The sequence below is a fragment of the Hippoglossus hippoglossus genome, chromosome 13 (genome assembly GCF_009819705.1).
Source record: "Hippoglossus hippoglossus isolate fHipHip1 chromosome 13, fHipHip1.pri, whole genome shotgun sequence".
Taxonomy (NCBI): domain Eukaryota; kingdom Metazoa; phylum Chordata; class Actinopteri; order Pleuronectiformes; family Pleuronectidae; genus Hippoglossus; species Hippoglossus hippoglossus.
Window position 1 is genome coordinate 17,637,889 of NC_047163.1, and position 23,647 is coordinate 17,661,535.

General features: G+C 40.0%; 1 protein-coding gene across 1 annotated transcript; it reads left to right on the top strand.

Annotated features, from left to right (window-relative positions):
• si:ch211-136a13.1 (HHIP-like protein 1) lies at positions 1-20,083 on the top strand. Its single transcript, XM_034604708.1, has 14 exons — positions 1-1,283; positions 8,281-8,545; positions 9,306-9,585; positions 9,735-9,860; positions 9,987-10,130; positions 11,900-12,012; positions 12,727-12,867; positions 13,232-13,306; positions 13,611-13,737; positions 13,909-14,054; positions 14,841-14,922; positions 15,185-15,267; positions 15,446-15,799; positions 17,825-20,083. The coding sequence occupies exons 1-14, from the start codon at positions 972-974 to the stop codon at positions 18,595-18,597; spliced, it is 3,021 nt and encodes a 1,006-aa protein (XP_034460599.1). The 5' UTR covers positions 1-971; the 3' UTR covers positions 18,598-20,083.
• The last annotated feature ends 3,564 nt before the right edge of the window (positions 20,084-23,647 follow it).

Consider the following 23,647-nt stretch of genomic DNA (forward strand, 5'->3'; position numbering starts at 1 on the left):
TGGAAAGTTGCAACTTCAGGGCAATATAGACCGCATGCTATGGGAAGGAATGCATGTGTCTTTGTAGGAGAGTTGAAGAGCAAAGGAAAGGAAGAGCGAGGAGGTGGAGGAAAGAAGCGAGGAGGGAGGGATCTGAGCTGAGGCTGTAGCGTGGCTCTGTGTCTGAATGAAAGAACCTCTCTCTCTTTCTCTCTCTCTGCTGCTGTCTGTCTGTATGCATGGCTTATATCCGCTGCAGCAAGTGAGCACATGTCTAGAGCAAACATAGCGGGACTCTCAGAGTGACTCCAAGCCGGAGGTAAATATTTTGCAGAAGCTGCAGCTAAAGGTGTAATCTTTAACGCTTTTTGAATTTCGTCATATAAGAAGCTGGATTACTTCTTAGAAATTTGACTGCTGCTTTTTTTTCCCGGATGATTTTTTTTTTCGCATCTACAAAACTTCAAGGAAGATTTGAAAACCGGTTTTCCTTTGGGGAAATTGCCCCATGATCCACGATACCTGGGGACTCGGGTTCTTCTTCAACAGACTGCACATCTCCTCACCGTCAGAAGGATTCACTGGACCAGGATCAGTTTCACCTTATTTACACAACATCACAGAGGCAGAGGTTCCTTTAAGCAGCGCAATCCTGAGTTGCTTTGTTGGTCTGTGGCCAAGTTGCAGGCAGGTGTGATGCTGGGTCAGAGTGTTTGATGCACACATTCACACACACACACACACATGCACATGGCTGCCATTAACTACAGAGACCAGGACATCAGATGAGGACACTAGACACTAAAATATAACAGGGATTTTAACTTTGAGTTTCAAACCCGTGCTTGACAGATGCTGGTGGAGATGTAACATGTTTTTCTTCCTTCTTCTAACCCATCATACTGAACTATCACACACAAGCTGCCTTGATTAACTACATTACTGGATCAAGAGCCACACTAGCCTAAACTGAAAGACAGCATCTCTACACTATGACCACGAGGACCTGTAATCCGGCCCCCCAGTGCATCCTGTCGCACACCCTCTTTCCCCACCTACTTCTGTCTGCGCTGCTGTTGCTCCTCCAGCCCTGGTGGGGGAGCTGTCACCCCCAGTGTTTGGACTACAAGCCTCCGTTCGAGCCCCGGCTGCCATTGGTCCTCTGCAAGGAGTACTCCAAGTTCGGATGCTGTGATGTGGAGAGGGATGGGGAGATATCAGTGAAGTTTTACAGCATTATGGAGAACTTTGACCATTCGGGCTTCGTCACCTGTGGCAAGTACATACGCAGCATCCTCTGCCAGGTAAGATAAGTATTCAATTAAATCATCAATCAATCAATCAAGTTTGATTTGTAAAGCCCATATTCACAAGAAGCAATTGAAAGCAATTGGTTAACAAGGTGTGACTACCCCCCCTAAAAATCACTTCTATTTTTGATTATACAGGCAAATTACATCAAAGGGCTAATATTTGTTATTAATTGCATTTGCATTATGTGTTATTAGGTGATGATGCGATTTTCTAAGCATAATGGCCATCTGTAAAACATACCTTTGCACTGGTACAGTGTACCTGTCACTTTCCCCTGTAGAATCAACATCAAGCTTTCTCACTATGTGTTGCTGTGACTCTGTGGTCTTTGATTTAGTAAATCCCAAATTTACACCAAGTGAATTTCACACAAGGTGTAAATGTGTCTGTGGATGTTTGCAGACCCAACAAGAAACCTGCTGTTGCTGTATAACACCAGGATGTCTGTAAGATGAGCCCAGAGCATAATTTGAGCAGTATATTTGAATAAAAGGGCGTTTATCCCTCCAGTTTATCATGTTAGTTGACGATAATGCCGTTTATATGTCACTGGAGACAAAATAACAACACTGAGACCACCTGAAAATACCAGCGTTACCCGGATTTCTGTACAAGTTTCTTTATCATTAACTCATTAATTATCACTGGCACAGACGTTTCACAGTTCGACACCCAATATTCTTTTATCCTCTCAACCACACATGTTCAACACCAGTGCCCTGTTTTTAACTATCCCTCTGGAAACACCAGGCAGGTAGGAACCAAAAGCATGAGAAATGTAAATAAGAAACCTAAATACACATTAATGTATATAAAAGTATGTAATAATATATTAACATATAAATATATATAGCAATACAATTTAGTGATGTAAAAAAAATTATATAATAAACTTAATTTGAAGATAATACTAGTATGAATATGACAATACAAACTAGTAATTATAAAACAATGTCTATAATTAGTAAGGTTACAGAGGGTTGTGTCTCGCTCTAATGGAAACTGTGGTGTGTTTTGTCATGAGAGAGAACCGAAGTACAGCAACCTACAAAACATGTGGTTTATGGTGAAGTTTAATGGAGAAGTTGACATCTGTTAGACAGTTACTCATGCTCGCAATGCTAAACCACCCGCTTAACTAACGCTTCATGACTTTTTGATGGGTTGGCTTGTAAACGTGGCTCTGTCGACTGAAATAACCTAAATAAAAGTGCAGTGCAATTAAGTAAACCTTTTAAAATTTATTGGACCATTACCACTAAATTTAGAGTAAATCGGAAAGTAAAATTTTTACTTAATGGCTCGATTGCAAAAACAAAACGTCAAAGCGAACCATGTTGAACCATTGTCTTGAAACTGTCAAACAAAGGAGACTCACTGGCTTATGTTTTCTCATATGTGCAGTGCATACAATGAAATCTAAGCTTTGTCCCTTCAGGGGTCCTAGAAAACATGTGTTTAGTATCTTCACTCACACGAGTCCACAGACCCTGATGGAGAAAAACTGTATGAAGAAAGATTGTACCTCAATTTAAAAGCACATTAACAGTTGGTAAGGTCTAACTTTCGAGCACATTAACAGAAATCTTTGCACTACCCTTATTTGTGGATGAAAAAGTAAACATATATCTATAAAAAAGAACACAAAACTGGGCAAGGAATCAACACAGACTTCTATTTTGAACTAGAATGGCACTCAGAGCGCATACAGCACCTCTGCCAAGGCCCAACAGTCCCCTTAAATTCAATCAAGCTGCAACAAAATTAACTCAATAAAGCGGTTTACCGGCATGTCCTCACAATTAGGTCCAGACTTTCTCCGTAGTTTGCCTTTCACACATGAACAATACAGCAAGAACTTCTCGCACTCGCATGTTAGAAACGTCATCAACACACCCATTCGCTTGCAGTGAATCCTACAGAGGATCTCCTGCTGTTTTCTCACATCGGCTCATTCAGGCATCCTCTGGAGCTTTTACTGGGGGGGACAAACTCCAGAGAAAGTCTATAGCCTCTTACTCTGACATTTGTGTTCTCACATACAGCCCCTCTAGATAATGTCTTTAGATACTCCTTAGTTCAGTGCATGTCTGAAAGCAACTTTAGACATCAGTTCCCTAAATGTGCCCAATTTTCTTCATCTAGATCAATAAATTATTCTCTGGGAAAATGGTGAAATTGTTAAAAAATATCTTGCAATGGTTAAGAAAGTGAAAATAAATTCATGGATCCACATCAAAATTGAATGGGTTCTTCCCTGACACGTATCACATCTTTCTACGGAGTTTGCTGACAAACAAACTAACAAACAAACAGGCACAAGAAACAGAATCTCCTCGACGAAAGTAAAAGCTAATAGTTTCTTAGAAGACAGAGCAGTTGTTTACAATGACTCATGTTTCATTAGTCTGACAAAGTAAAGTTAGATCTTGTTCTAAATTTAAGTTGCACTTTACGTGAGATTGCAATCTTAGTAAATGTTGGGAATAATGACTCTTTCTATTTCAGTATCACTGGGCTTTAGTTTCTTCTCTGAGTTTGCTAAACTAAGCCGGTCCCACTCTGAGATTGCATAATAACGTGCTGACTTTGCAGCTCAGACGCTCGCTACTTGCAAAACAAACGGGCCGAGGGCCGTGCCACGAAAAACACTTTCATGTCTGCTATCAGCACCGGACCAGTGGAAGGGGAAAAAAACACACTCTGCAAGTCTCACAGAGAGTTCAAAACTTCACAGGGTACGTAAAGACAGTGACAAATCCTCTGACCCCTAAAATATAGGTTTGTTTCATTGTGGTAATTATATCCTGCTGTGGTTCTTTCCAGGCAGCGCAGGCTGTGTCTTGAGTGTAATGACAGCGCTGCAGAGCACATTCGACTTTCAGCGGTTAGTCTTAGTTTGACTGAGACGCAGCCTGAGTCCAGGACAATGTAAATATGTAAGCTTAGAGAGAGAGAAGAGGGGTATTTGTTTAAATCACACAGCTGTTTTAGTCAACAAACTCCTTTAGATAAACAGAGGAAACTGTGGACCATACAATTTATTCATTTCTTAAATGAGCACAATTATCTGAAAGGGTACAAACATCTTTATTTGCCCATTTTTTACGTTTTCAGTCGTCAAATAAGGTGGACTAAAAACATGTGGCTGTTTTTTCTCTGAGTCATTTCTGTTTTCACTTTGTTTTGGCTTCTGTTTTTACTCTTGTGTTGGAAAAAGACCCACTCTGTAGTTGTGGTCGCTCCCAGGTCAATGGTCTGAGGTAAAAGAGGCCCTGGAGGTGGTCAGGTTACCCCACTACCAGGGTACTTATCTTGGGTCAACGCAGCACACTGAGGCCCTCTGTTCCAGCAGCACTACAGGGGCTTCCTGATATCAGTGAGTAGAAGGAGAGACCTGTGTGTGTGTGTGTGTGTGTGTGTGTGTGTGTGTGTGTGTGTGTGTGTGTGTGTGTGTGTGTGTGTGTGTGCATCCCTGTGCGTGTCAGGGAGACAGGGGGGAGATTGTCATGATCCCCAAGTTTAACTGACCAAACAAACAACCATTTCCTCCTCTGGCCGGGGGTCCAGGATATATCAAGTTCCTTCGAGAGAGAGAGTGAGAGGAGGAGGTAAAAGAAGAGAAATCAAAAGAGAGAAACATAACAGTAATGAAAGAAATAACAAATCTGGCCGAAATTAAATAGGAAGAAGGACCAAAAGAAAGATTAATACATTTCAGACAAACAGGAAATTTACCTGAAGTTGTAGATATTTCCACCATGAACATTGACCTTGTCAGGACCACTAGTCCTGATGGGAACCAAAGCATGGTCTGAATGAGGCTAAACATCATTTCTGAGTTAAGGTGAGGGATAATGTTTTGGTCAGACTGTCCAAAATCAATTGAAATCAAAACCACTTGGTTTTAGGGTTAGCATTAGGATTAAGTTTAGTTTTAGGTTAGGGGCAAGGGTTATGTCAATGAGTGTCCCCACAACTATAGACAGAACATGGGATTATTACTAATGTTGTGGGAACCTAAATCTGTTTGCCATAGTCATGTTATGGGGACTTGCCTTCCCATGGAGACAAAAAGCAAGAACTCTTAACATAAAACATCGCATTTTCCGGTGAAGGCGTGTTTTAAGGTTGGGGTAAGGGTAAGGTAAAGTGTGTGTGTGTGTGTGTGTGTGTGTGTGTGTGTTATAACTGCAGCTTTTGCACATTCAATATTAAAATACATCCCAAATAAAACCCACCTGAGTCCGCTTCAAAAACATTCAGGGAGCACTTAGGTGAACACTGAATGAATTGTTTCCCTTACTGCATTTTCAATAAGCACTTTTAAGAAGTCTACTGTAGCAGCACTCCTGCATGTTTCAGACTGTTATGACTCTCAGTATGAAAAAAGTCTGTTGTGAATAGCTAGCTCTGAGGGCAGCAGAAAGTTGCAGATGTTCAAGTTTACCAGCAGTATGGAACGCACCATCAATTCCCAAACACACACACACGCGTGTCTCTCTATAGTTGTGAGGACACTCATTGACCTAACCCCTTACCCTAACCCTAACCATCACAACTAAATGCCTAACCCCAACCTAAACCTAATTATAACCCTAAATGCCTCACCCTAAAACCAAGTCTTAACCCTCAAAAAGCCAATTTAATTTGTGAGGACCAGCAAAAATGTCCTCACAATGATGGTATTGAACCAAAATTGGCCCTCATAACTATAGATAGACATGCCCACACACACACACACACACACACACACACACACACACACACACACACACACACACACACACACACACACACACACACACACACACACAGAGCATCCAACAAGCTGCTGTCTTAGTTTCTTTTCCATTTCTGGCCGCAATCACATTTACTCGAGTTTAGCATCCGTGCACAGTATCTCTGACTGCAGCTATGATTTACAGTGTTTTGGTCAGGCCCATAGTTTTATTGGAAAGTTGTGGCAAGGTTCTCTTTCCTCTATGCTTCTCTTTTGGACCCTCCTCCTTCTCCATCTCTTACTCATGGGGTCCAGTCAGCGTTAAAGTTTGCACATTGTCCAGTCATCTGTTTGCCACGAGTCTTTGCTCTGTCTCTCCCTCTCTGCTATAATAAACCGCAGCCATGTGGACCAGTCAGTGTGAAGAGTGAGGAAAATAAAGGCCAGTAATAAACACTGAAACAAAGGGCTTTTATTTTCCTCTCAGGCTTGAATCTCAGTCAGCTCTGAACTGGACAACATAAACACCAAATTATAGCAGTTTGAAGTGGCTATATTGTTCGGGAGCAGCTGTTTGCAGTTACATGCTTTTATCCTACCCTATGATAGGGGGACCCAAAAATAAGACTGTCTCAGAAGACTGGCTGGTGTTTCTGCTTCAGTGGCTCCAACAAGAGACAATATGAAGACAATGTGAACCTGGCATAAGGTGATTTACGGTACCAAATTAACCCCTTTACTTTAATATGCCTCCAAAAGCTCATTAGGTGGAACATCTACATGAATAGAAAAGTAAAGAAGATAAATCACACTGTCTGCTCCACAAGCTGCTTTTATCAACAGTCCCAGCAGCTCACACTGAACTCCGATTTAGTTTTTCCTTTTAGTGCCAAAGCTGTTTCCTAGGAAGTTTCTGATCTCTGCCCAGAAATGTGCTTTCATTTCATTTAACAAAGATTCTCTGTTTCTGTTATAGTTTTTCTGCCTCTTTTTTGGCCAGTAGTAGTATTGCTTTATTTTTATATGCAGCCGTGTGATGAAAAACAAATTACTCAAAGCATATATTAAAAACTTTTATTAAACATCTCATCAACAAATTATCAGGTCAATCATCTCACAGGGCTCAAAATTAAAAGGGAGACTCTCCTGTGGCTTTTAGCATATTTCATCAGCCACTGTCATTTTAGAGACTAACTTCAATTCAGACAGACAAAGTGGGTCATGTGCAACAGTTAATACATTTTGGCAGTCGGATGATGAGGGATGAAACTAAATAAACTATATAATAACCAAACTATTTCAAAACAACATTGACAATATGAATATGTACAAATTAATGCTCTTACAAACACTTGTGTGTATAAGTTGAAGTAACTTTAATATATTAATCAGAAAGTTAGCCAAATCACACACACAAGTACTTGCAGTAACCCACACATGCACACACACACTTTAACTCAGTCAGTCTAAATTAATTTGTACAAAATTATTTTAACTTATTTTTATTAACTTTTTCTCTCCAGTTATTTTTTGTTGTTGAAATGTCAGAAACGTTCTTTAGAACAGTGTTGTCTTCTCAACAAATCCTCCAGTCAAATTGAAATCAGTTGTATGCCTGTATGATTCAACCCTCATGCCCCATCATTGTACAATGTGAGGACACACTAAACTATCCGGACATTGATCTTTATCACAGTTCGTGCATCATTTGACCATCTGGACAGGTGGTTTTTTATATTTTTGTTTTTATGAGTAATTAAATGATGTCATGCTGTTTGTTCTCTGGCTTCCCGGTGAAGATTGGTTGAGTCGGAACTGACTGAGTGAAAGAACACCAGACGACCACAGGACGGTTTGGTTGCCGTGCCTCCATCGGCCTGCTGCTGCACTATTCTGGGTGTGGACTAGTGTGGTTGTGACTTAATAACTGACTGGACCTTCCTGGGATCCATTTATACCAAGCAGCACTCAAGACAGGCCGCGCATAAGTCATGCCTGGCCACTTATAGTGAGGCGGTGAGGAGCTGCAGTAGAAAAAGTACACAACTCCTGTATTTATCTGATCCATACATGTCCTTAACTACCTTTTGAGACAAACATCAGCTTCGAAGAGGCTTAATAAGTATGGACACTAAAACCACTCCACGCCTGATGAAATAAACATAGAAGGGAGCAAAGGTTTATATCTACAGTGGCATATGTTTAATAACAAAACTACTGTTTCCTCTTAACTTTCCAAAATTTGTGTTTCTCTTCCTACACAGGAGTGTTCTCCATACGCCGCCCATCTGTTTGATGCCGAAGATGCCAACACGCCTATGCGGATGTTGCCTGGTTTGTGTGGTGATTACTGCTCCGACTACTGGCACCAGTGTCGCTACACACTCAGTCTCCTCTTGGAGGACCTCGGGAGCCCTTATGAGTTTGCAAACCTGACTGCAACGATAGAAGAGGATCGCAGAAAGTTCTGCAACTATCTGGAGCTGAAGGACAAACAGTACTGTTATCCAAATGTGCTGACGAATGCAGGTATGGTGCTGGACGCGTGTTTTTATGTTTACTAGCAGGCACACACACCTATTTCCAAAATTCACCCTCTGGGAACAATGAATGTCTGTCCAAGTTTCCATGGCAATCCATCAGGACCAAAGTGCTAGAGCAACAGACATTGCTATCCCTTCATGCCTAATGTATATATACAGGAGATGTGGCTGTTGTGGTCAAATTTAGACACATTAAACACAAACTTGTAGACACGTGGAGAACCGGAGGTTGCAATAATCAACCCTATGTCACAATTCAGAGGACGTCTCCTTCAGAGGACGAGGTCAGACTATTGTTTTACCAGCTGGCCCTGTCTTTACCGCTATCGCCTATAGCAACAGAGCAGCAGCTGGACAAGATGAGAAAGTTTTAATGCCTCTTGTTTTGTTTTTTTTACATGTGTACCATTTGCTGCTCAGTTGAGTTGAGGCCTGATTCTTATCGAGCCAAATCCAGACAAATAGTTTTGATCATTTGGAAAAAAAAACTGAAATTGAAAGTTCAAGTACAAAAATGTATTCAATGTAGTTTTGAATCAAATGTTTATTTTCATTTTTCACTTTTTATATATATTTTGATAATTGGGGTCTTATAGTTTTCAGTTGCAGATTTAATATTTTCAGATTGAAACACTTAGACTCAAATACAACAAATCACTTGAACCCACGCTCTGTTGTGTGATTGCAACCAAGATCTTAGTGTTCAAACTCTACTTTCACCTTTGTGTCTTCTTTTCTCTCCCCAGAGCTAAATGCTCAACTTGGCTTGGTACGTGAGGATCCTAAAGGTTGTCTGGAGCTGTGTTTACAGGAAGTCGCCAACGGGCTGCGTAACCCCGTGGCCATGATTCACGCAAATGATGGGACTCATCGCTTCTTCGTGGCAGAGCAGCTGGGTTATGTGTGGGTGTATTTGGCCAACGGTTCCCGGATCGACCGACCTTTCCTGAACCTCACGCAGGCAGTCCTCACGTCACCTTGGGCTGGAGACGAGCGAGGGTTCCTCTGCATCGCCCTGCACCCCAGGTTTATACTTTCACATTAACAGTTACAGTTATCTGTGATGTTAATGCAGAGAACTCAACTCTGGCTTTTTGCACCTTTTACCTCAGAGGAAAAACTTTTTATGAAAGCCTGACACGGAGATTAACATTCCGCGTCTCTTCTCTGCTTAGGTTCACGACCGTCAGAAAAGCCTATGTGTATTATTCTGTGTCGGTGAAGAAGGAGGAGAGGATACGTGTTAGTGAGTTCACACTATCAATTCATGATGAAAACCAGCTGGACCACTCCTCCGAGAGGTGAGAAGTTCAAATGGAAACAAAGAGACAGAAATGTTGTGTCTGTGTGAGCTGCTCATTTACTGACCCACATGTAAATGGTTTTGTGTGAGTATATTCATCCACCTCTCATCTCCTCTGCTGCAGAACCATCCTTGAGGTGGTGGAGCCAGCGTCCAATCATAATGGAGGACAGCTTCTGTTTGACGATGACGAATATCTGTACATCTTCATCGGAGATGGTGGCCGAGCTGGAGACCCCTTTGGAAAGTTTGGCAATTCACAAAACAAGTAAATAAAATTAAACTAGTTTGCTTGAGTGAGGCTCACGAGATCAAATTCAATATGAGCAAACTATTGTTGCATCAAAATATGTGTTCATGCCATCTATGACGTGAGGCCAAGAAGTTTGACACCAAATTAGTTAAAATATTATACTTCTTTCAAAGCTCTAGTTTCATATGTAATTTAAGATAATTTACCCAGATAGAATAAACACACACCTCACATTGCTCTACCTCCTTTTAAAGTTAAACATGCTCGAGCAAAATACCAAAGCCCAATTTGAAGCAGACAGTTCTGCCAAGAATGATTTACGGTGAATTAAATCCCACTTAAATAACGTCTTATGAAAATTATGGAGGGCTTAAATCTCAGACCTATAAATGAAATAGTTGTTTGAAGACTGGTAATCTTCCACTTGGAAAAATTCCTGTAAACCAAGGATCTACTTAGCAAGACTGGAAACCTGCTCATATAATTCATATTATTACTTCGAGGTTAAAATGATCATAAACATGTATCCTTTAACAAACACACTTTTAAATGGCACACTTTAGTATGCCATTTAAACAACATTATAGCAACGCTTAAAGCTGTATGTTCATCCTCAGAGCTGCATTTGTTTATGTCTTAGATGTCAAATAGTTGACAAGTCAGTGAGAGGTGGCAGGATGTGTTGATGCCATGAGAGATGTATGTATAGTGTGTGAAAGATTTTTTTTTTTTCAAAGGGACTTCAGGGCTTTTTTACTTGTTAACATTACTCACCTCTCACCACACAACATTTACGTCATGATTCATTTGATTCATTCTAAAGAAAGGCTAGCTGTACCTTAAGGCAACATGTTGTTCATATGTTTACATGTAAACACCATGTTTGAGTGCTGCACGTATACATGTGGATGCAACTGTTTGTTCTCATTTGATCAACCCTCAGTGGCTTAAATGTTAATTACTGCCAAAGGACACAAGGGTAGAGAGTGTAAATCACTTGTACTCATTGCACCACACCGCTGTGCAAGAGTTGAACTGTGAAGTGTGCAGGTGACAAATACTTAGACACTAGAAACTGAAACATGAACACTAAAAGAGCAGCTTCATGCCAAAATAGGGTTAGGGTTAGCCCTAAAAGTAACAAGGTTAACAATAACCTTGTTACTTTTTTAATTCATAGAGAAAAAGATTAGAATTTTGATTTGAAGTGCAATTTATGAATCTGTTTATTGAACATTCAGTATAATTTTGCTGCCGAAATCTTTCCTCCAGACATATAGTTGAGATGTTGACATGCTGTATTAGCTGTTCTGGGAATGACAGAGGATACACCCTGTCTAGTCTAATATTGACACTACACACAACGGGCCGCCACACACTGGCATGTGCAGAGGAGAAAGAGAGGAGAGTGGGACTGGGGTGTATGGAGACAGGGAGGAGAGAGGTGCAACATGAATGATGGGGGAGGAGTAATTCAGACTGGAAAAAGATTGAGAAAGGAATAATAAGAAAGAAGAAGAGGGACAAACATTGAGAAAAGTGATGGTAGAGTGGACATCAGATGAAGAGGAGTGAATGATGGAAGAAAAAGAAGGATCAGCATCAACACAAGGTTTACTAATTGAGTTGCAGAGATACATACAAAGATGAACAAATTTTGAATTACAAATTAGAGTAAGATTCAGGTCAATACCAATTTTTACCTGCCTTGAAAAAGGCCCCTCACTAAACCACTCGATAAGCTGAATCCTTCACACACTCTTATCTACTCCTGTGTTTGACAGGTCAACACTTCTTGGTAAGGTGCTGCGTATTGATGTGGAGAATAACGACGATGGTGCTCCGTACAGCATTCCATCAGACAACCCGTTCCTGAGGGAGATTGAAGCACGACCTGGTAAAATCCCTTAAAATATCCCTTAAATGTGGGATAATTTAGACATGTTATTTCTATGATTATACTCAGGTTCAGGTAATTTTAATCTGGATTATTACTTGAAAAGGTTTTGTTCAGATAGCACATCACTTTCCTCATATTGTCCATTGCTGCAGCTCCTATTTACAGCCGCTGTCTGAAACACGTGGTTTTAGCTCCCGTCTCTTTAAGCCCCCCCTCCTGATAAAGCCCAGTCGTGATTGGTTGACCACTTCTACCACGTGTAGGATGTCGGCCTCCGTTCTGGCTTTCCCTGGTTTTGTTAGGGGACGTGCAGAGCAGGGTTTTCTGTACCCCGAACTATGGGCTTTTTAACTTTGGAGACCTTTTACATCAACAAAATAACGCACTAGAGGGAGGAAAGCTGAAAAAGCACCGTATGTCTCCTTTAAGATGAACGCCACCATTAGAAACAACTACTCCTGGATTTAATTTTAGCTTCTCTAAAGAGCTCAAATATTGAGTGACTTCACCACTCGGGCAGAGAAATACATATCTCAGGAATCGAAAGTGAACATCTTACTGAACACTGTCATTTTGAGGAAAAAGGTAATGACGGGTGCATAAATTCCATTTCATTCCAGATGTGCCCTGGTTCAGTCATTATGAGGGATGTATGCTATTTGCGTCAGTGTGTAAATTTCTTTGTTCCGCTCTTCCTTCCGTTCTTTGCAGAGATTTATGCCTATGGAGTGCGCAACATGTGGCGTTGCTCCATTGACCGCGGTGACCCCTTCACAGGGCAAGGCAGAGGCAGGATGTTTTGCGGTGACGTGGGCCAGAACAAATACGAGGAGGTGGATCTCATTGTTAAAGGTACGATGATTTCATTTGAAGCAGCACTTTATTATGAAGGGGGATTTTAATGTTCAGCATGAGTCTCACTTGAAGTTATTCACTCACTAACAGTACATCAAATGGCTCTTATTATCTACTCAGCCCCTCATCACATAAAACTGTTCTCTCAAAGACCACACAGTCACACAGGGAAGCAGACATCGTAGTTTAATCTCAGTCTGCTCCCTGACAATTACAGTGGATGGGCACGAAATAAACATCAAATTACATGGTTCTTTTCCCAGACGAACAATAACTCAGTAAGTCTAAAAGTATATTCCCAGCAAAATGAAGCATGTTTCTCCTGAGTGGTTTTACTAACTGTGTCAATGTATGTTTAAAGGAGGCAACTACGGATGGAGGGCCAAAGAGGGCTTCAGCTGCTACGATCGCAAACTCTGCCAGAACTCATCTCTGGGTGAGCTGATCTTCACGGACTTTAGAGTGTGAAACTAAATCTGATATTTACACTGAGAGTGTACGTAGTATCCTGTGCAAAATGGATGCAGATGTGTGCTATGACGTGTTCTTGACTTTTGCATTTTAGGAGCTATGCTGCTGAGGAGGATCAAATTGTGAAAATAAATAATATTAAAATAATATTTCTGTTCTGCGAAACCTACTGTGTCATTTTTGTCTGAACATTTGTGAGCTCAGCCACTAAAACTTTCCACTTTCCTTATGTTCAACCTACATTTATGTGATGTCCTGTGTCTGTGTAGATGACATCTTGCCGATCTTTGCCTACCCCCACAAGTTGGGAAAATCAGTGACAGGAGGATACATCTACAGAGGCTGCCAGATGCCCAACCTCAACGGACTCTACTTCTTTGGGGATTTCATGAGCGGGCAAGTGTTCAATACTTTCAACACTTTCAATAACATTAAGTACAATAAGTTGCACTTATACTTTAATAAACACAGGCCTCATTTCATAGCTACACTTGACTGAATCTATATGGATGTATATATATATATATATGTGCTGATGTAGATATGTATGCATGTGTTTCTGTTTAGGCGGCTGATGTCTTTGAAGGAGAACGTCACCACCAGTGAATGGCACTACAATGAGATCTGTATGGGAACAGACCAGACCTGCAGATTCCCCAAACTCATCAACAGTTATTATAAATACATCATCTCTTTTGCGGAGGATGAGGCAGGTAATGACTGTGTGTGACTGGCTACTTAAAGGGAAAATTTGTTAAAGTAAAAAAAACTAAGAGATGTTATGACATATTAGGATTAAATGAGGATTAAGTTTAGTTATACAAGAAGTGTTTTAAATTTGTTAAAGGAAACATATTTTGCCAGTTACATTCATCAACATATATTATTGTTATCACAAAAAATGAAAGTTCTCTATTGAGAAATTTTGCATGGTAATTATTTTGTCCCTACAGTGCAATCTTTTACTTCTCAAATTGATGATACTATTGAGTTACTCATAGTGATTCATGATGTGCTTCAAGGCATCTTTGCCATTAAATATAATGAGCAAGTGCAAGTAAAAGAATTTCAGTGATGTTAAAGTTTTCATTTACTAAATTGCCTGAGTTTCTGAGGAGTTAGCATGTTCCAGCAGAGTCAGGTTTGACGTAGAATCTGGTTTGAATTAAAGAGCAGGCGGCTGACCTAATGGAGAGTGTTGCACACATGATGCTGACTGTAGATAATCTCTTATCCTCCCTCTGAAAGTGATTTGGAGCAGATTTAAGTTGAAAAGTTCATCCAAAGGCTGTAAAGACACCTTCTGTCATTTATACACCACAGGACACGTTGTGTAACTTGTTGTGTGTCTTCTCTGATTCGTCTCTCCCCATCTCCTCACTTATTCTCTCTCCCTCTACCTTCATTTCACACTCCTGTCTTGTTTTGTCTTGCCAATATAATTTTTCGTCTGCCCTGCTCTGTCTCTCTTTCTTCCTTTCCTCTGTCCATCTTTCCAGGTGAGCTGTATTTCTTAGCCACAGGGGCCGCGAGTGCCAGAGCCAGAGCAGGCGTCATCTATAAGATAGTGGACCCTTCCAGGTAGTTATAACCATTGGAATACTTCATCATACCTATGATGTGGGGGGCAGACGTTTAGGTACCTCTGATCAAATCTGAGAAAGCTTCTTATCAATTTCTTTGTCTCGTGAGAATGTAAATTCACCGTAAAGGTGAATAGAAACTATATACCAACCAGGATCAAGTCATGTAGCATTGGAATAAAAATGACTAAATTTACATAAGAAGTACTTCATAGGTTATTTAATAGGTCTGTTAATTTCTGTCTTTGTTGACCACACAGACGAGCCCCACCAGGAAAGTGCAGAATCAAGCCTTCACATGTCAACATTAAGGGCAAACTGATTCACTTCCACCCCAAAGAAGGTAAGAGAAAATTTAAAATAAAAACTAAAACATAAGCTAGAAACAAAACATCAAATATTATTCTCATTGACTTGTCAATGTGCAAAATGGATACTCTGGATATACTTGTTTCAAAGTGTAGATAAGTCTTTGATGCCCATGAACAAATGTCTTTATTTCTTCTTTGTGGTGTTTGCAGAGTTTGTAATCAACAAGAAACCAACCACGACACCTTTTCCCACGACAACCACACGAAAACCTACAACAACGACCAAAAAGTCACCAAGAAAACCCATAATAATCATAAAACCACCAATGCCAACCAGAAAAACTATAAGAAAAATGCAGCCACCGCCAACAACAGCGTCACCAAGAAAAATGACACCGCAGACTACGAGAAAAACAACAACGAGAAGGGCAACATTACCAACAACATCAAATATAAAAGCAACAACAATAAAAACAACCTCAGCCACGACAATAAAATCAACGACCTCACCCACAACTGTCCAGATGGCCACGGAAACAAGTCCCACCACAACCACACCCACTGGTAGGCCCACTGGTTCACCTGTGCACCAAGCCAGCTCCACCGATTACCTGACTCCTAGGTCAAGTGTTAACCCAGCCACTAGGTCGACCAGCATTAAACCCAGCATTAGACCAGGTCGTACCGCCAATCGAGGACAAGCCACCAGTTTTAAACCAGGTGGTTTCTTCTTCTGTGCTCTATTTTTCTTTTATACATTATTATATTAATAGCTAGATTTTACAAATCCTGGCATACTTTCAAATGTAAGATTCTTTGCGATTTTCTTTCAAGTGATCAAATCACAGCACTAGTACAATAATTACAATAACAGTAGAATTAGAAAACGATGAAGTTACACAGAATTGTCGCTGGTGTCTTAGTTGCTAGAATTGTCCTTAGCCTTATTATTAGTTGAATGAAAATATCACCATATTAATATGATATTTTATTTATTTGGCAGCTATGTTTACTGTAGATACGCAAAGGGAGATTTTTACCCCACTTTTTGATCTGTCTATCAGTTTGATTAACTGCAGGATATATATGGCCTTTAGCATAGTGCAGCTCTGGCTATTTTATTTAAATGTCCATAATAGTTTTAGTAGATAGGCAAGAATAGTGAAATCTATCTAAATGTTCTGATTGCAGCTTGTAGATGATGGTAAAGATGAACCACACAGCTCTGAAGTATGAGTTTCCTCCACGGGGAAAATGGAAAAACAAGGCGATAAATAAATGAGGGTAAAACAGCAAATACACTTAACTTAAATGATACAGTCATATATTTATTGTAAATTATTATTTTGCAGAGTTCTTACTTACAAACTCAAAATATTTCTATTATCTAATTTTCATCCTTTTATGAGAGTCCATAAATCTTTATTGACACAAACAGGTAATTCTACAATAATACATATGAGTTTTGTCAGTCTTTGCACTTTGCACAATCAAAAAGGGATTTTCACTTGTGAAGTGATTACCGGCTTAAAGCAGTATTCACAGTTTTTAATGTGAATAAACAACTGTCAATTTGTTGGAAAAGAAAATCAATTATAATCCTGTTCAAAATCTCAACCACTTACGTTATTAATTAATATGTTTGCTTGTGTAGATGTAGACAGGGCAATGATCCATTTGCACAAGCTAACGTCAACTCAGGTACAGTGTGAATTATCTGAAAAGGCCTAACTTTAATTCCTGCTAAGTTGCTTTTCCTTGGCTGGTACAAGAGTCTAAAGCATGCAGGCTAAACGGTGCTTATCTGTGTTTCGAGTATTTGCACTATACCTAAAGTTAAATCAGGTACGTTGGCTTTATTTATTTTGAATAAATGTTTCTGCATCAGCCTAAGTTTGGACATTCATCTTTGTGTGTCTGTGTTCACGTCTTTCCTTTACCCGGAGAACAGTTCTTTAAATGGCTTTAATGATAAATAATTATTTCATAATAATTCACTGTTTTGAAAATTATCAAAGGAAAGGTTTGACCTGTTGGGAAAAATGTTGATTTGCTTTATTGCCAAGAGTTAGATGAGAAGATGAAGAAGGTTTCATTCTATTTGTCCTCTATAGTGACATAGGGTGTCATCCAGCAGCAAGTTAGCTAGCTAATCAGCTTAGCTTAGCATAAATAGTGGAAACAGGAGGAAACAGTCTCTGTAACCAGCGCTCTAACCTCAACATATTACATCTTGTTTGTTCAATTTGTACAAAAACCAAGGTATGAAAGTAAATATTTGGGCTTTTACAGGGATCATGTGCCAAACCATTTCTATGTATGCTTTCACACTTTTTTTGCGTGAACCGTTTTGAAATGTTAAAAAAAAAACTTTGTAGATAACAAAGCTAGCAGGCAGATTGTATTACCTTTGTACAGAGACAGACAAGTTTTTACCTATTCTGAGTCTTTATGTTGAAAGCTAAGCTAACCGGCTGCTGGACGTTGGTCCTTATTAACCGAAAGGTTTGTGTATTAAACAGAAAAATAGATGAAACACATGTTAAACTCTATATTCAAATAAAGAGGGTGATTCTGTCTCTCCCTCAGGTTATCGCACAACCGTCATGACTGCAGTCTCCTCTAGGATTACTCAAACCCCAATCATCACCACACGTCCAACAAGGAGACATGAGAGACCCCTTCAGTATCCCCCTAGTACCACATCCCAACCTTTAACCTCACCAAAGCTTCCTCCTTCTCCATCCACAACATCCTTGAAACGATCTGAGATGGCTCTGACCTCTACGCGTTACCCTGAGCACCCCAGAGCGTGGACCACACCTCGTCCAACGTACTGGAGCCAGAAACCCACCGTGTCTTCCTACAATCCCCAGAGACCACCAGTCAACGGCACGCTGCCTAAAGCTCAAGAGGAGGAGCGTTGGCCCGGAGAGAAGCAGGAAAGTGCTGTGGAGGGGAACCAAGTGTATAAGAGGCCAAGAGGAAGAGGTAGAGGTCAAATCTTCAAAAGAGGAAGAGGAGGGAGAAGGCTGAGGCCTGGCTCATTGCGACTGGTGAGCACTGACGGTTTATTGGATCGAGGCAGAGTGGAGATCTTTATCCGAGGAGAGTGGGGGACAGTGTGCGATGACCTTTTCACAACCAAGTCGGGCACAGTGGTGTGTCGACAGCTCGGCTTCACGACGGTGCTGGCAGTGATGAAGAGGGCTGCGCTGGGGGAGGCTGACAGCAGCGTCAGGATCTTTCTGGACGACGTGGAGTGTGAAGGCGGGGAGAGATCGCTGCTGGAGTGCAAGAGATCCAGGGTTGGGAAACACAACTGTTCACATGGGGAAGATGTGGGTGTGATCTGCGGTTAGGAATGCGGGGGGGGGGGGACATAGAAAAGCATAGGAATGAAAGGAGGAGACAGTATGTACGGTACTTTCACACACAGGACAGGATCAGGAGGAGGCAAGCAAAGAAGAAGAAGGATTTGACAGACTTCACATTTTAAAGCATAGCACAAAAAAGCACAAAAAATTCTATAAATTGTATTTTTCTATTTTCCTGTTTTCCATATCGATGTTAAAATGCTTTAGTCCTCGCCCACTGCTGAATTCTCAATTGTCCTTATGCATGAACATTAAGTTCTATCTATGGATTTCTAACAAAAAACAGAGGAGTGTGGGGGAGGTGCATGTCCCTACCTGAGGCCTTTTGTTGGCTTGGTCCGATCCTATCCTATCCTTGTCCTCACTGTAAAGAACTAACCAAGAATATGCAGTAACACCATACGCTGCAGACTCTAGGTCCTGAAAGTGAAGCCAATGCAGAAGTGCCTGAAGTACGTATTCTTTCAAATTACCAGCAGAGCGTGACTCCACTGGTTGCAAAAAGAAGTCTGTTTCACTAGTTTCTATTCTTCTTCAATACAGCACGATGTTCATTTTATAAATCAGGGTCTCATGGACAATCAGGATGCATTGGGGTGTGGATGCCATGTAGTTGATAGCTAGGACCGTCCAATGGGTCACAGGTGGGGGAGGGTGTGCAGTGTCCTCTCCGTCAGGCTCATCCCCCCGCTCCTCTAAACACTGTTACTTATGATTTAAAAAAACAAGATGGCGTTGGACAAAATGCCAAATTCAAGGTTTTAAAAACGGCATTTCAAAAACCAATGGGTGGTTTCCCACTTTTTTTGACACCAATGAGTGTGTTCCCTGAAAGTGTTAACTTTGAGGTTAGGGAACATGAACCCTAATAGTCTCCATATCAATGTCTGAAGAGTCAAACAATGCTTGTTTCAACAAATGTCTAAATCAATATCATTGTGCCACCTTCAGGTGGGACATGCATTACAAAAACGGTTCATATTCACTGTCATGGCAAATAGGAAAATATACCAGTACTGTTTTAAAAGAGTCAACAGCTAATGGGGCCTCCTTGGTGGATTGTAACAGACAAAACTATGAAACAGTGTAATGTTTTTTACTGAACTTTTTAAAGAGATTTAGCCTCTTTTAAGAGTAAAGCTGTCAATTTACCTAAAACTGGGATAGGTTAGTAATGTTGTTTTTGTTCACATGTTTACAAAAGAAAAGCCACCCCAACCTGTTAAAATAGTCAACTGTGTTCCGAGAAGATGTTTGTATTTTTGTATTGTATAAATTCAGCAGGTCTATTTTCTTTTAGCATTGTGATACTTTTTGAATGTAGTTTTAAAGTGAACAAAAAAAACTTTTAAAGAGCTTTACGAAGGAAATGCTGGACATTGTGTACCATGAATGTAATAAAATGTTTCCAGTTTTATACAAAGAGATTTAACAGCACAGAGTGATATGAATAAAGTTTACTGCAAAGTGCTTTTCTAGTAACTGTCTTATACTCTTTTTTGTGCTTCAGACTGTGGGGATGGGTTGAAGTGCAGGAATCACAGCTCAGTGAGACGGACAGCAGCACACATCAGCATGTTTCTAATGTTTTAGATAGAATTTGACTAAACCAGGCTAGAATTACTGTGAAAGTTTAGCTTTCAACTAAAATCCCAATTGAATCTCTCTTTCTTTGGTTCCATGGATGTGCCATCATAGCCTTGTGAAAATCTGTAGACTATGAAACATATCTGATTTCAAAAATATGAAATGAGTGTATGAACAGATGGATGAATGACGGACAGAAGCAGTACTTACAGAAAGAACATCCTTAAAGAGGTAAAATTATACTAAAACACATCGTTTTAACTTGACCTCAGTGAATGGGGAGTTTCCAGTCGGTTTTAGGGAAGGAAACACTCTGCAGTGATGACATTTAGCAGCATAATGTAAAACCTGTGAGTCAAACTTTTGTTTGAGTGTGAAAAATTATGGTTACAAATAATATAATAATGGTTTCTTCAATGCAAAGGGTTTTGATTTATATGTTATTATATATTTAAGTCACAAAAAGAATGAATGAATGTCTGTTTGTGCGTGTGTACCCTCTTTTTCATGTGTATATATAGGCATATGGTTACTGTACAGTAGAGTTGGGATCAGACTCCAGCAGGAGGAACCTTTGAACTGCACCAGGAGCCAAACTGTCAAAGCAAGTATCATTAAAGAGCTGAAGAGGCAGGTTATAGAAATCTCCTTTGGCACAAAACATCTACTATGAATAATAATAATGCATGAGGAGTTTTCTGTAAACCTCACTATGTGCACTTCACTGTGAATGAACAATGTATAAAATATTTGGCTTCTAATTCTAGACCAGAGGGAGGCAGTCATGCATCAAATTGAATCAGGAGTGGACGGTTGTTTAAGAGACCTGTCATATCTGTGGTGAGACATTGGATTCATCAGTTTACATAATTTACCCTATAAATACATTTATTTTTCTAGCCGCAACACCTGTCGTCTGAGACCTAATGTGCTAACTGAGCCAAACATGTCAGAGCCACCATCAGTCCGATTATTGTATAAAACTATGTTACTACAGCGGGGAACATATACAAAGGAACTTATTTATCATTTTTACCAAAACTATGATCTGACAGTAACACATGAGGCAGGTAATCTTGAAAAAAAAAAAGCTCCTCTGGCTCCACCTACTGCTCTTTTTAAGGTTATGTTTGGAAAAGCAACGAATCAGAGCCAGGAGGAGCGCGGGACCGAGTGTCAATCACTGCTTGTTTTTTAATTACAACTGTTACTGCGGGTTAGGGTCATGTTATCGTATTTGTAAATTTGTCTAAAAGTTGTTGGCTACTTCGGTAAAATTTCTTTTCCCCTCTTATTTCAAAAACCACGAACTGCCGCTTTAATAGAACAAAACTTATATGTGAAATACATCTTTTATTAGAGCTAACTGGCGAAACGCAACAAGATCAAATCATATTTATTATGACTTGAAAACTGAAAATATTCCACAGTCGACAGGAGTTGAAAATGTATCTTGTTGCTGTTACTTGGAGATAAATAAATACTTTGCTCATCCCGAGTTAACTGGCTTTCTGTCAGTGAGTTTGTGCTGTTTTCATTGATTGTCTCCTGCGCAGGTTTTTGTGAGTCACTCTGTAGACTATCAGCCAAATGCTTACACAATCAAAGTGAGCTCCAGGCGAGCTGGTCACAGCTGTTCAGGATGTTCTATACAGTGTTGACGAAAGCCTCTGGGGAGAAGCTGTTTTTCTGGTTCTTATTCAACAATGGAAGGTGAATGAGGATGCACTCCAGCAGCAGCTGTAGCCCTGGGGGAACGAGGTTAAGATGCATAGATGCACATACATGAACTCACACCTGAGCAGCTTCATTCAAGCAGAGGTGCGTTTAGAAGCAGCCTGGAGATGCACTGACCAACATGTACACGTTTCTTTAATTAAGCCTCTACAAAAAAATCACATGTTGTTTTATTCAAAATGTGGAAATGTATTCATATTTAGTGTTTACAGTGATGTGAGAAGAATAAAATGTAAATTGATTATTAGCTACTTTTAGTCGCAGATCAATGTGTTACCCATGTTAAATAAAGAGACCACAATGAGCACACACATGCACAGAGACTAACACTCCCTTAAATATATATTGTTATATATTATATATTGATTACGTACCATATTCACTCACCACAAACCCATAACAGACTATACACTAGAAATAATCCATTCCAGAACACCCTGCAGTCTCAAACATCAACACAGGGGGGCGCCCTCCGACTGCTCAGTTTAGCTCAGCTGCACAGTGACACGGTGTAGTGTCTGCTGCTGTTGACCCAGATGGAAGATTTAAAAAAAATAATAAACATGCATCTGTGCATGTGTGTTTACAAAGATCTAGATGTGCACATGCATTTTACAGTGTTGGATATGCAAATGTGCATCAATCTTATTGCCGTTGATGATGATCCTTACTCTCTCTATGTGTGTGTGTGTGTGTGTGTGTTTGTGTGTGTGTATGCAGTCTTTTCCTTTAAGTCAGAATTGATATATCATCCATTAAGACAAATAAAGAGAGAGACACTGATTATAAGAGAGTGCAGGGGTGGGGTCGGGGAAATGATAGAGTAACAATAATCTTTGCTGACAATCTAACGGTGACATTAATTATCTCTAATGGATCTATGGCTGGTTAAGATGATACAGATCCCTGAACGGGACTGAATGGATGTGGTGTCCTACTCATCTACAGTCGAACACTAATTCTACTGGAGTAAAGAGGGAAGACTGCCTCTGAAAACAAGCCTCTACTACTTTCAGAAGTCGTAGTTTGAATACTTCTGCGCTTTGCGTATACTTCATTCCTCTGCATACAAATATTCTATGTGAAGTGATTTTTTTCTTTTCTATAAGTAATCAGAATCAGAATCAGAATCAGAATCAGAATTCTTTTATTGGCCAAGTATATTTTCACATACAGGAAATTGACTTGGTGTGGTTGGTGCATAGAACATAAAACAACAATATATACAAGTAGACAAAGTAATAACTGAAAAATTGGCAAAAGAGCAAATAAACAAATGGCAAAAAATAAAAATAAAAATCGGTTATGTCGGTTATATAATCGGATACATGTTGGTTTTCTGAGCTCACTATATCCAGAAAGATGCAAAAGTAAAACAGAATTCAATTAAGAGGAATAACACACACACACTACACACTACACACTACACTCTTGGACCAGAGTTGCCACATCTTTAAAGTATTTAGTAGGATTAACCACTGTGTCAGTTCTGCTTCTTTCTCTAGCTTATGCAGTATGTACAGTGCTTTTATGCATACAGTATGTGGGAACATTTATGCCTATGAAAATCTGAGCAACAACATCAGTAACATCTACACGACATCACACTGTAATGTCATCTGTAGTACCAAGATATTTAAAACCACCAGTAAAACTATCACCAATTTCCTATTTTCTTTATATTCTATAGATGTTTGTATATTCATATTAT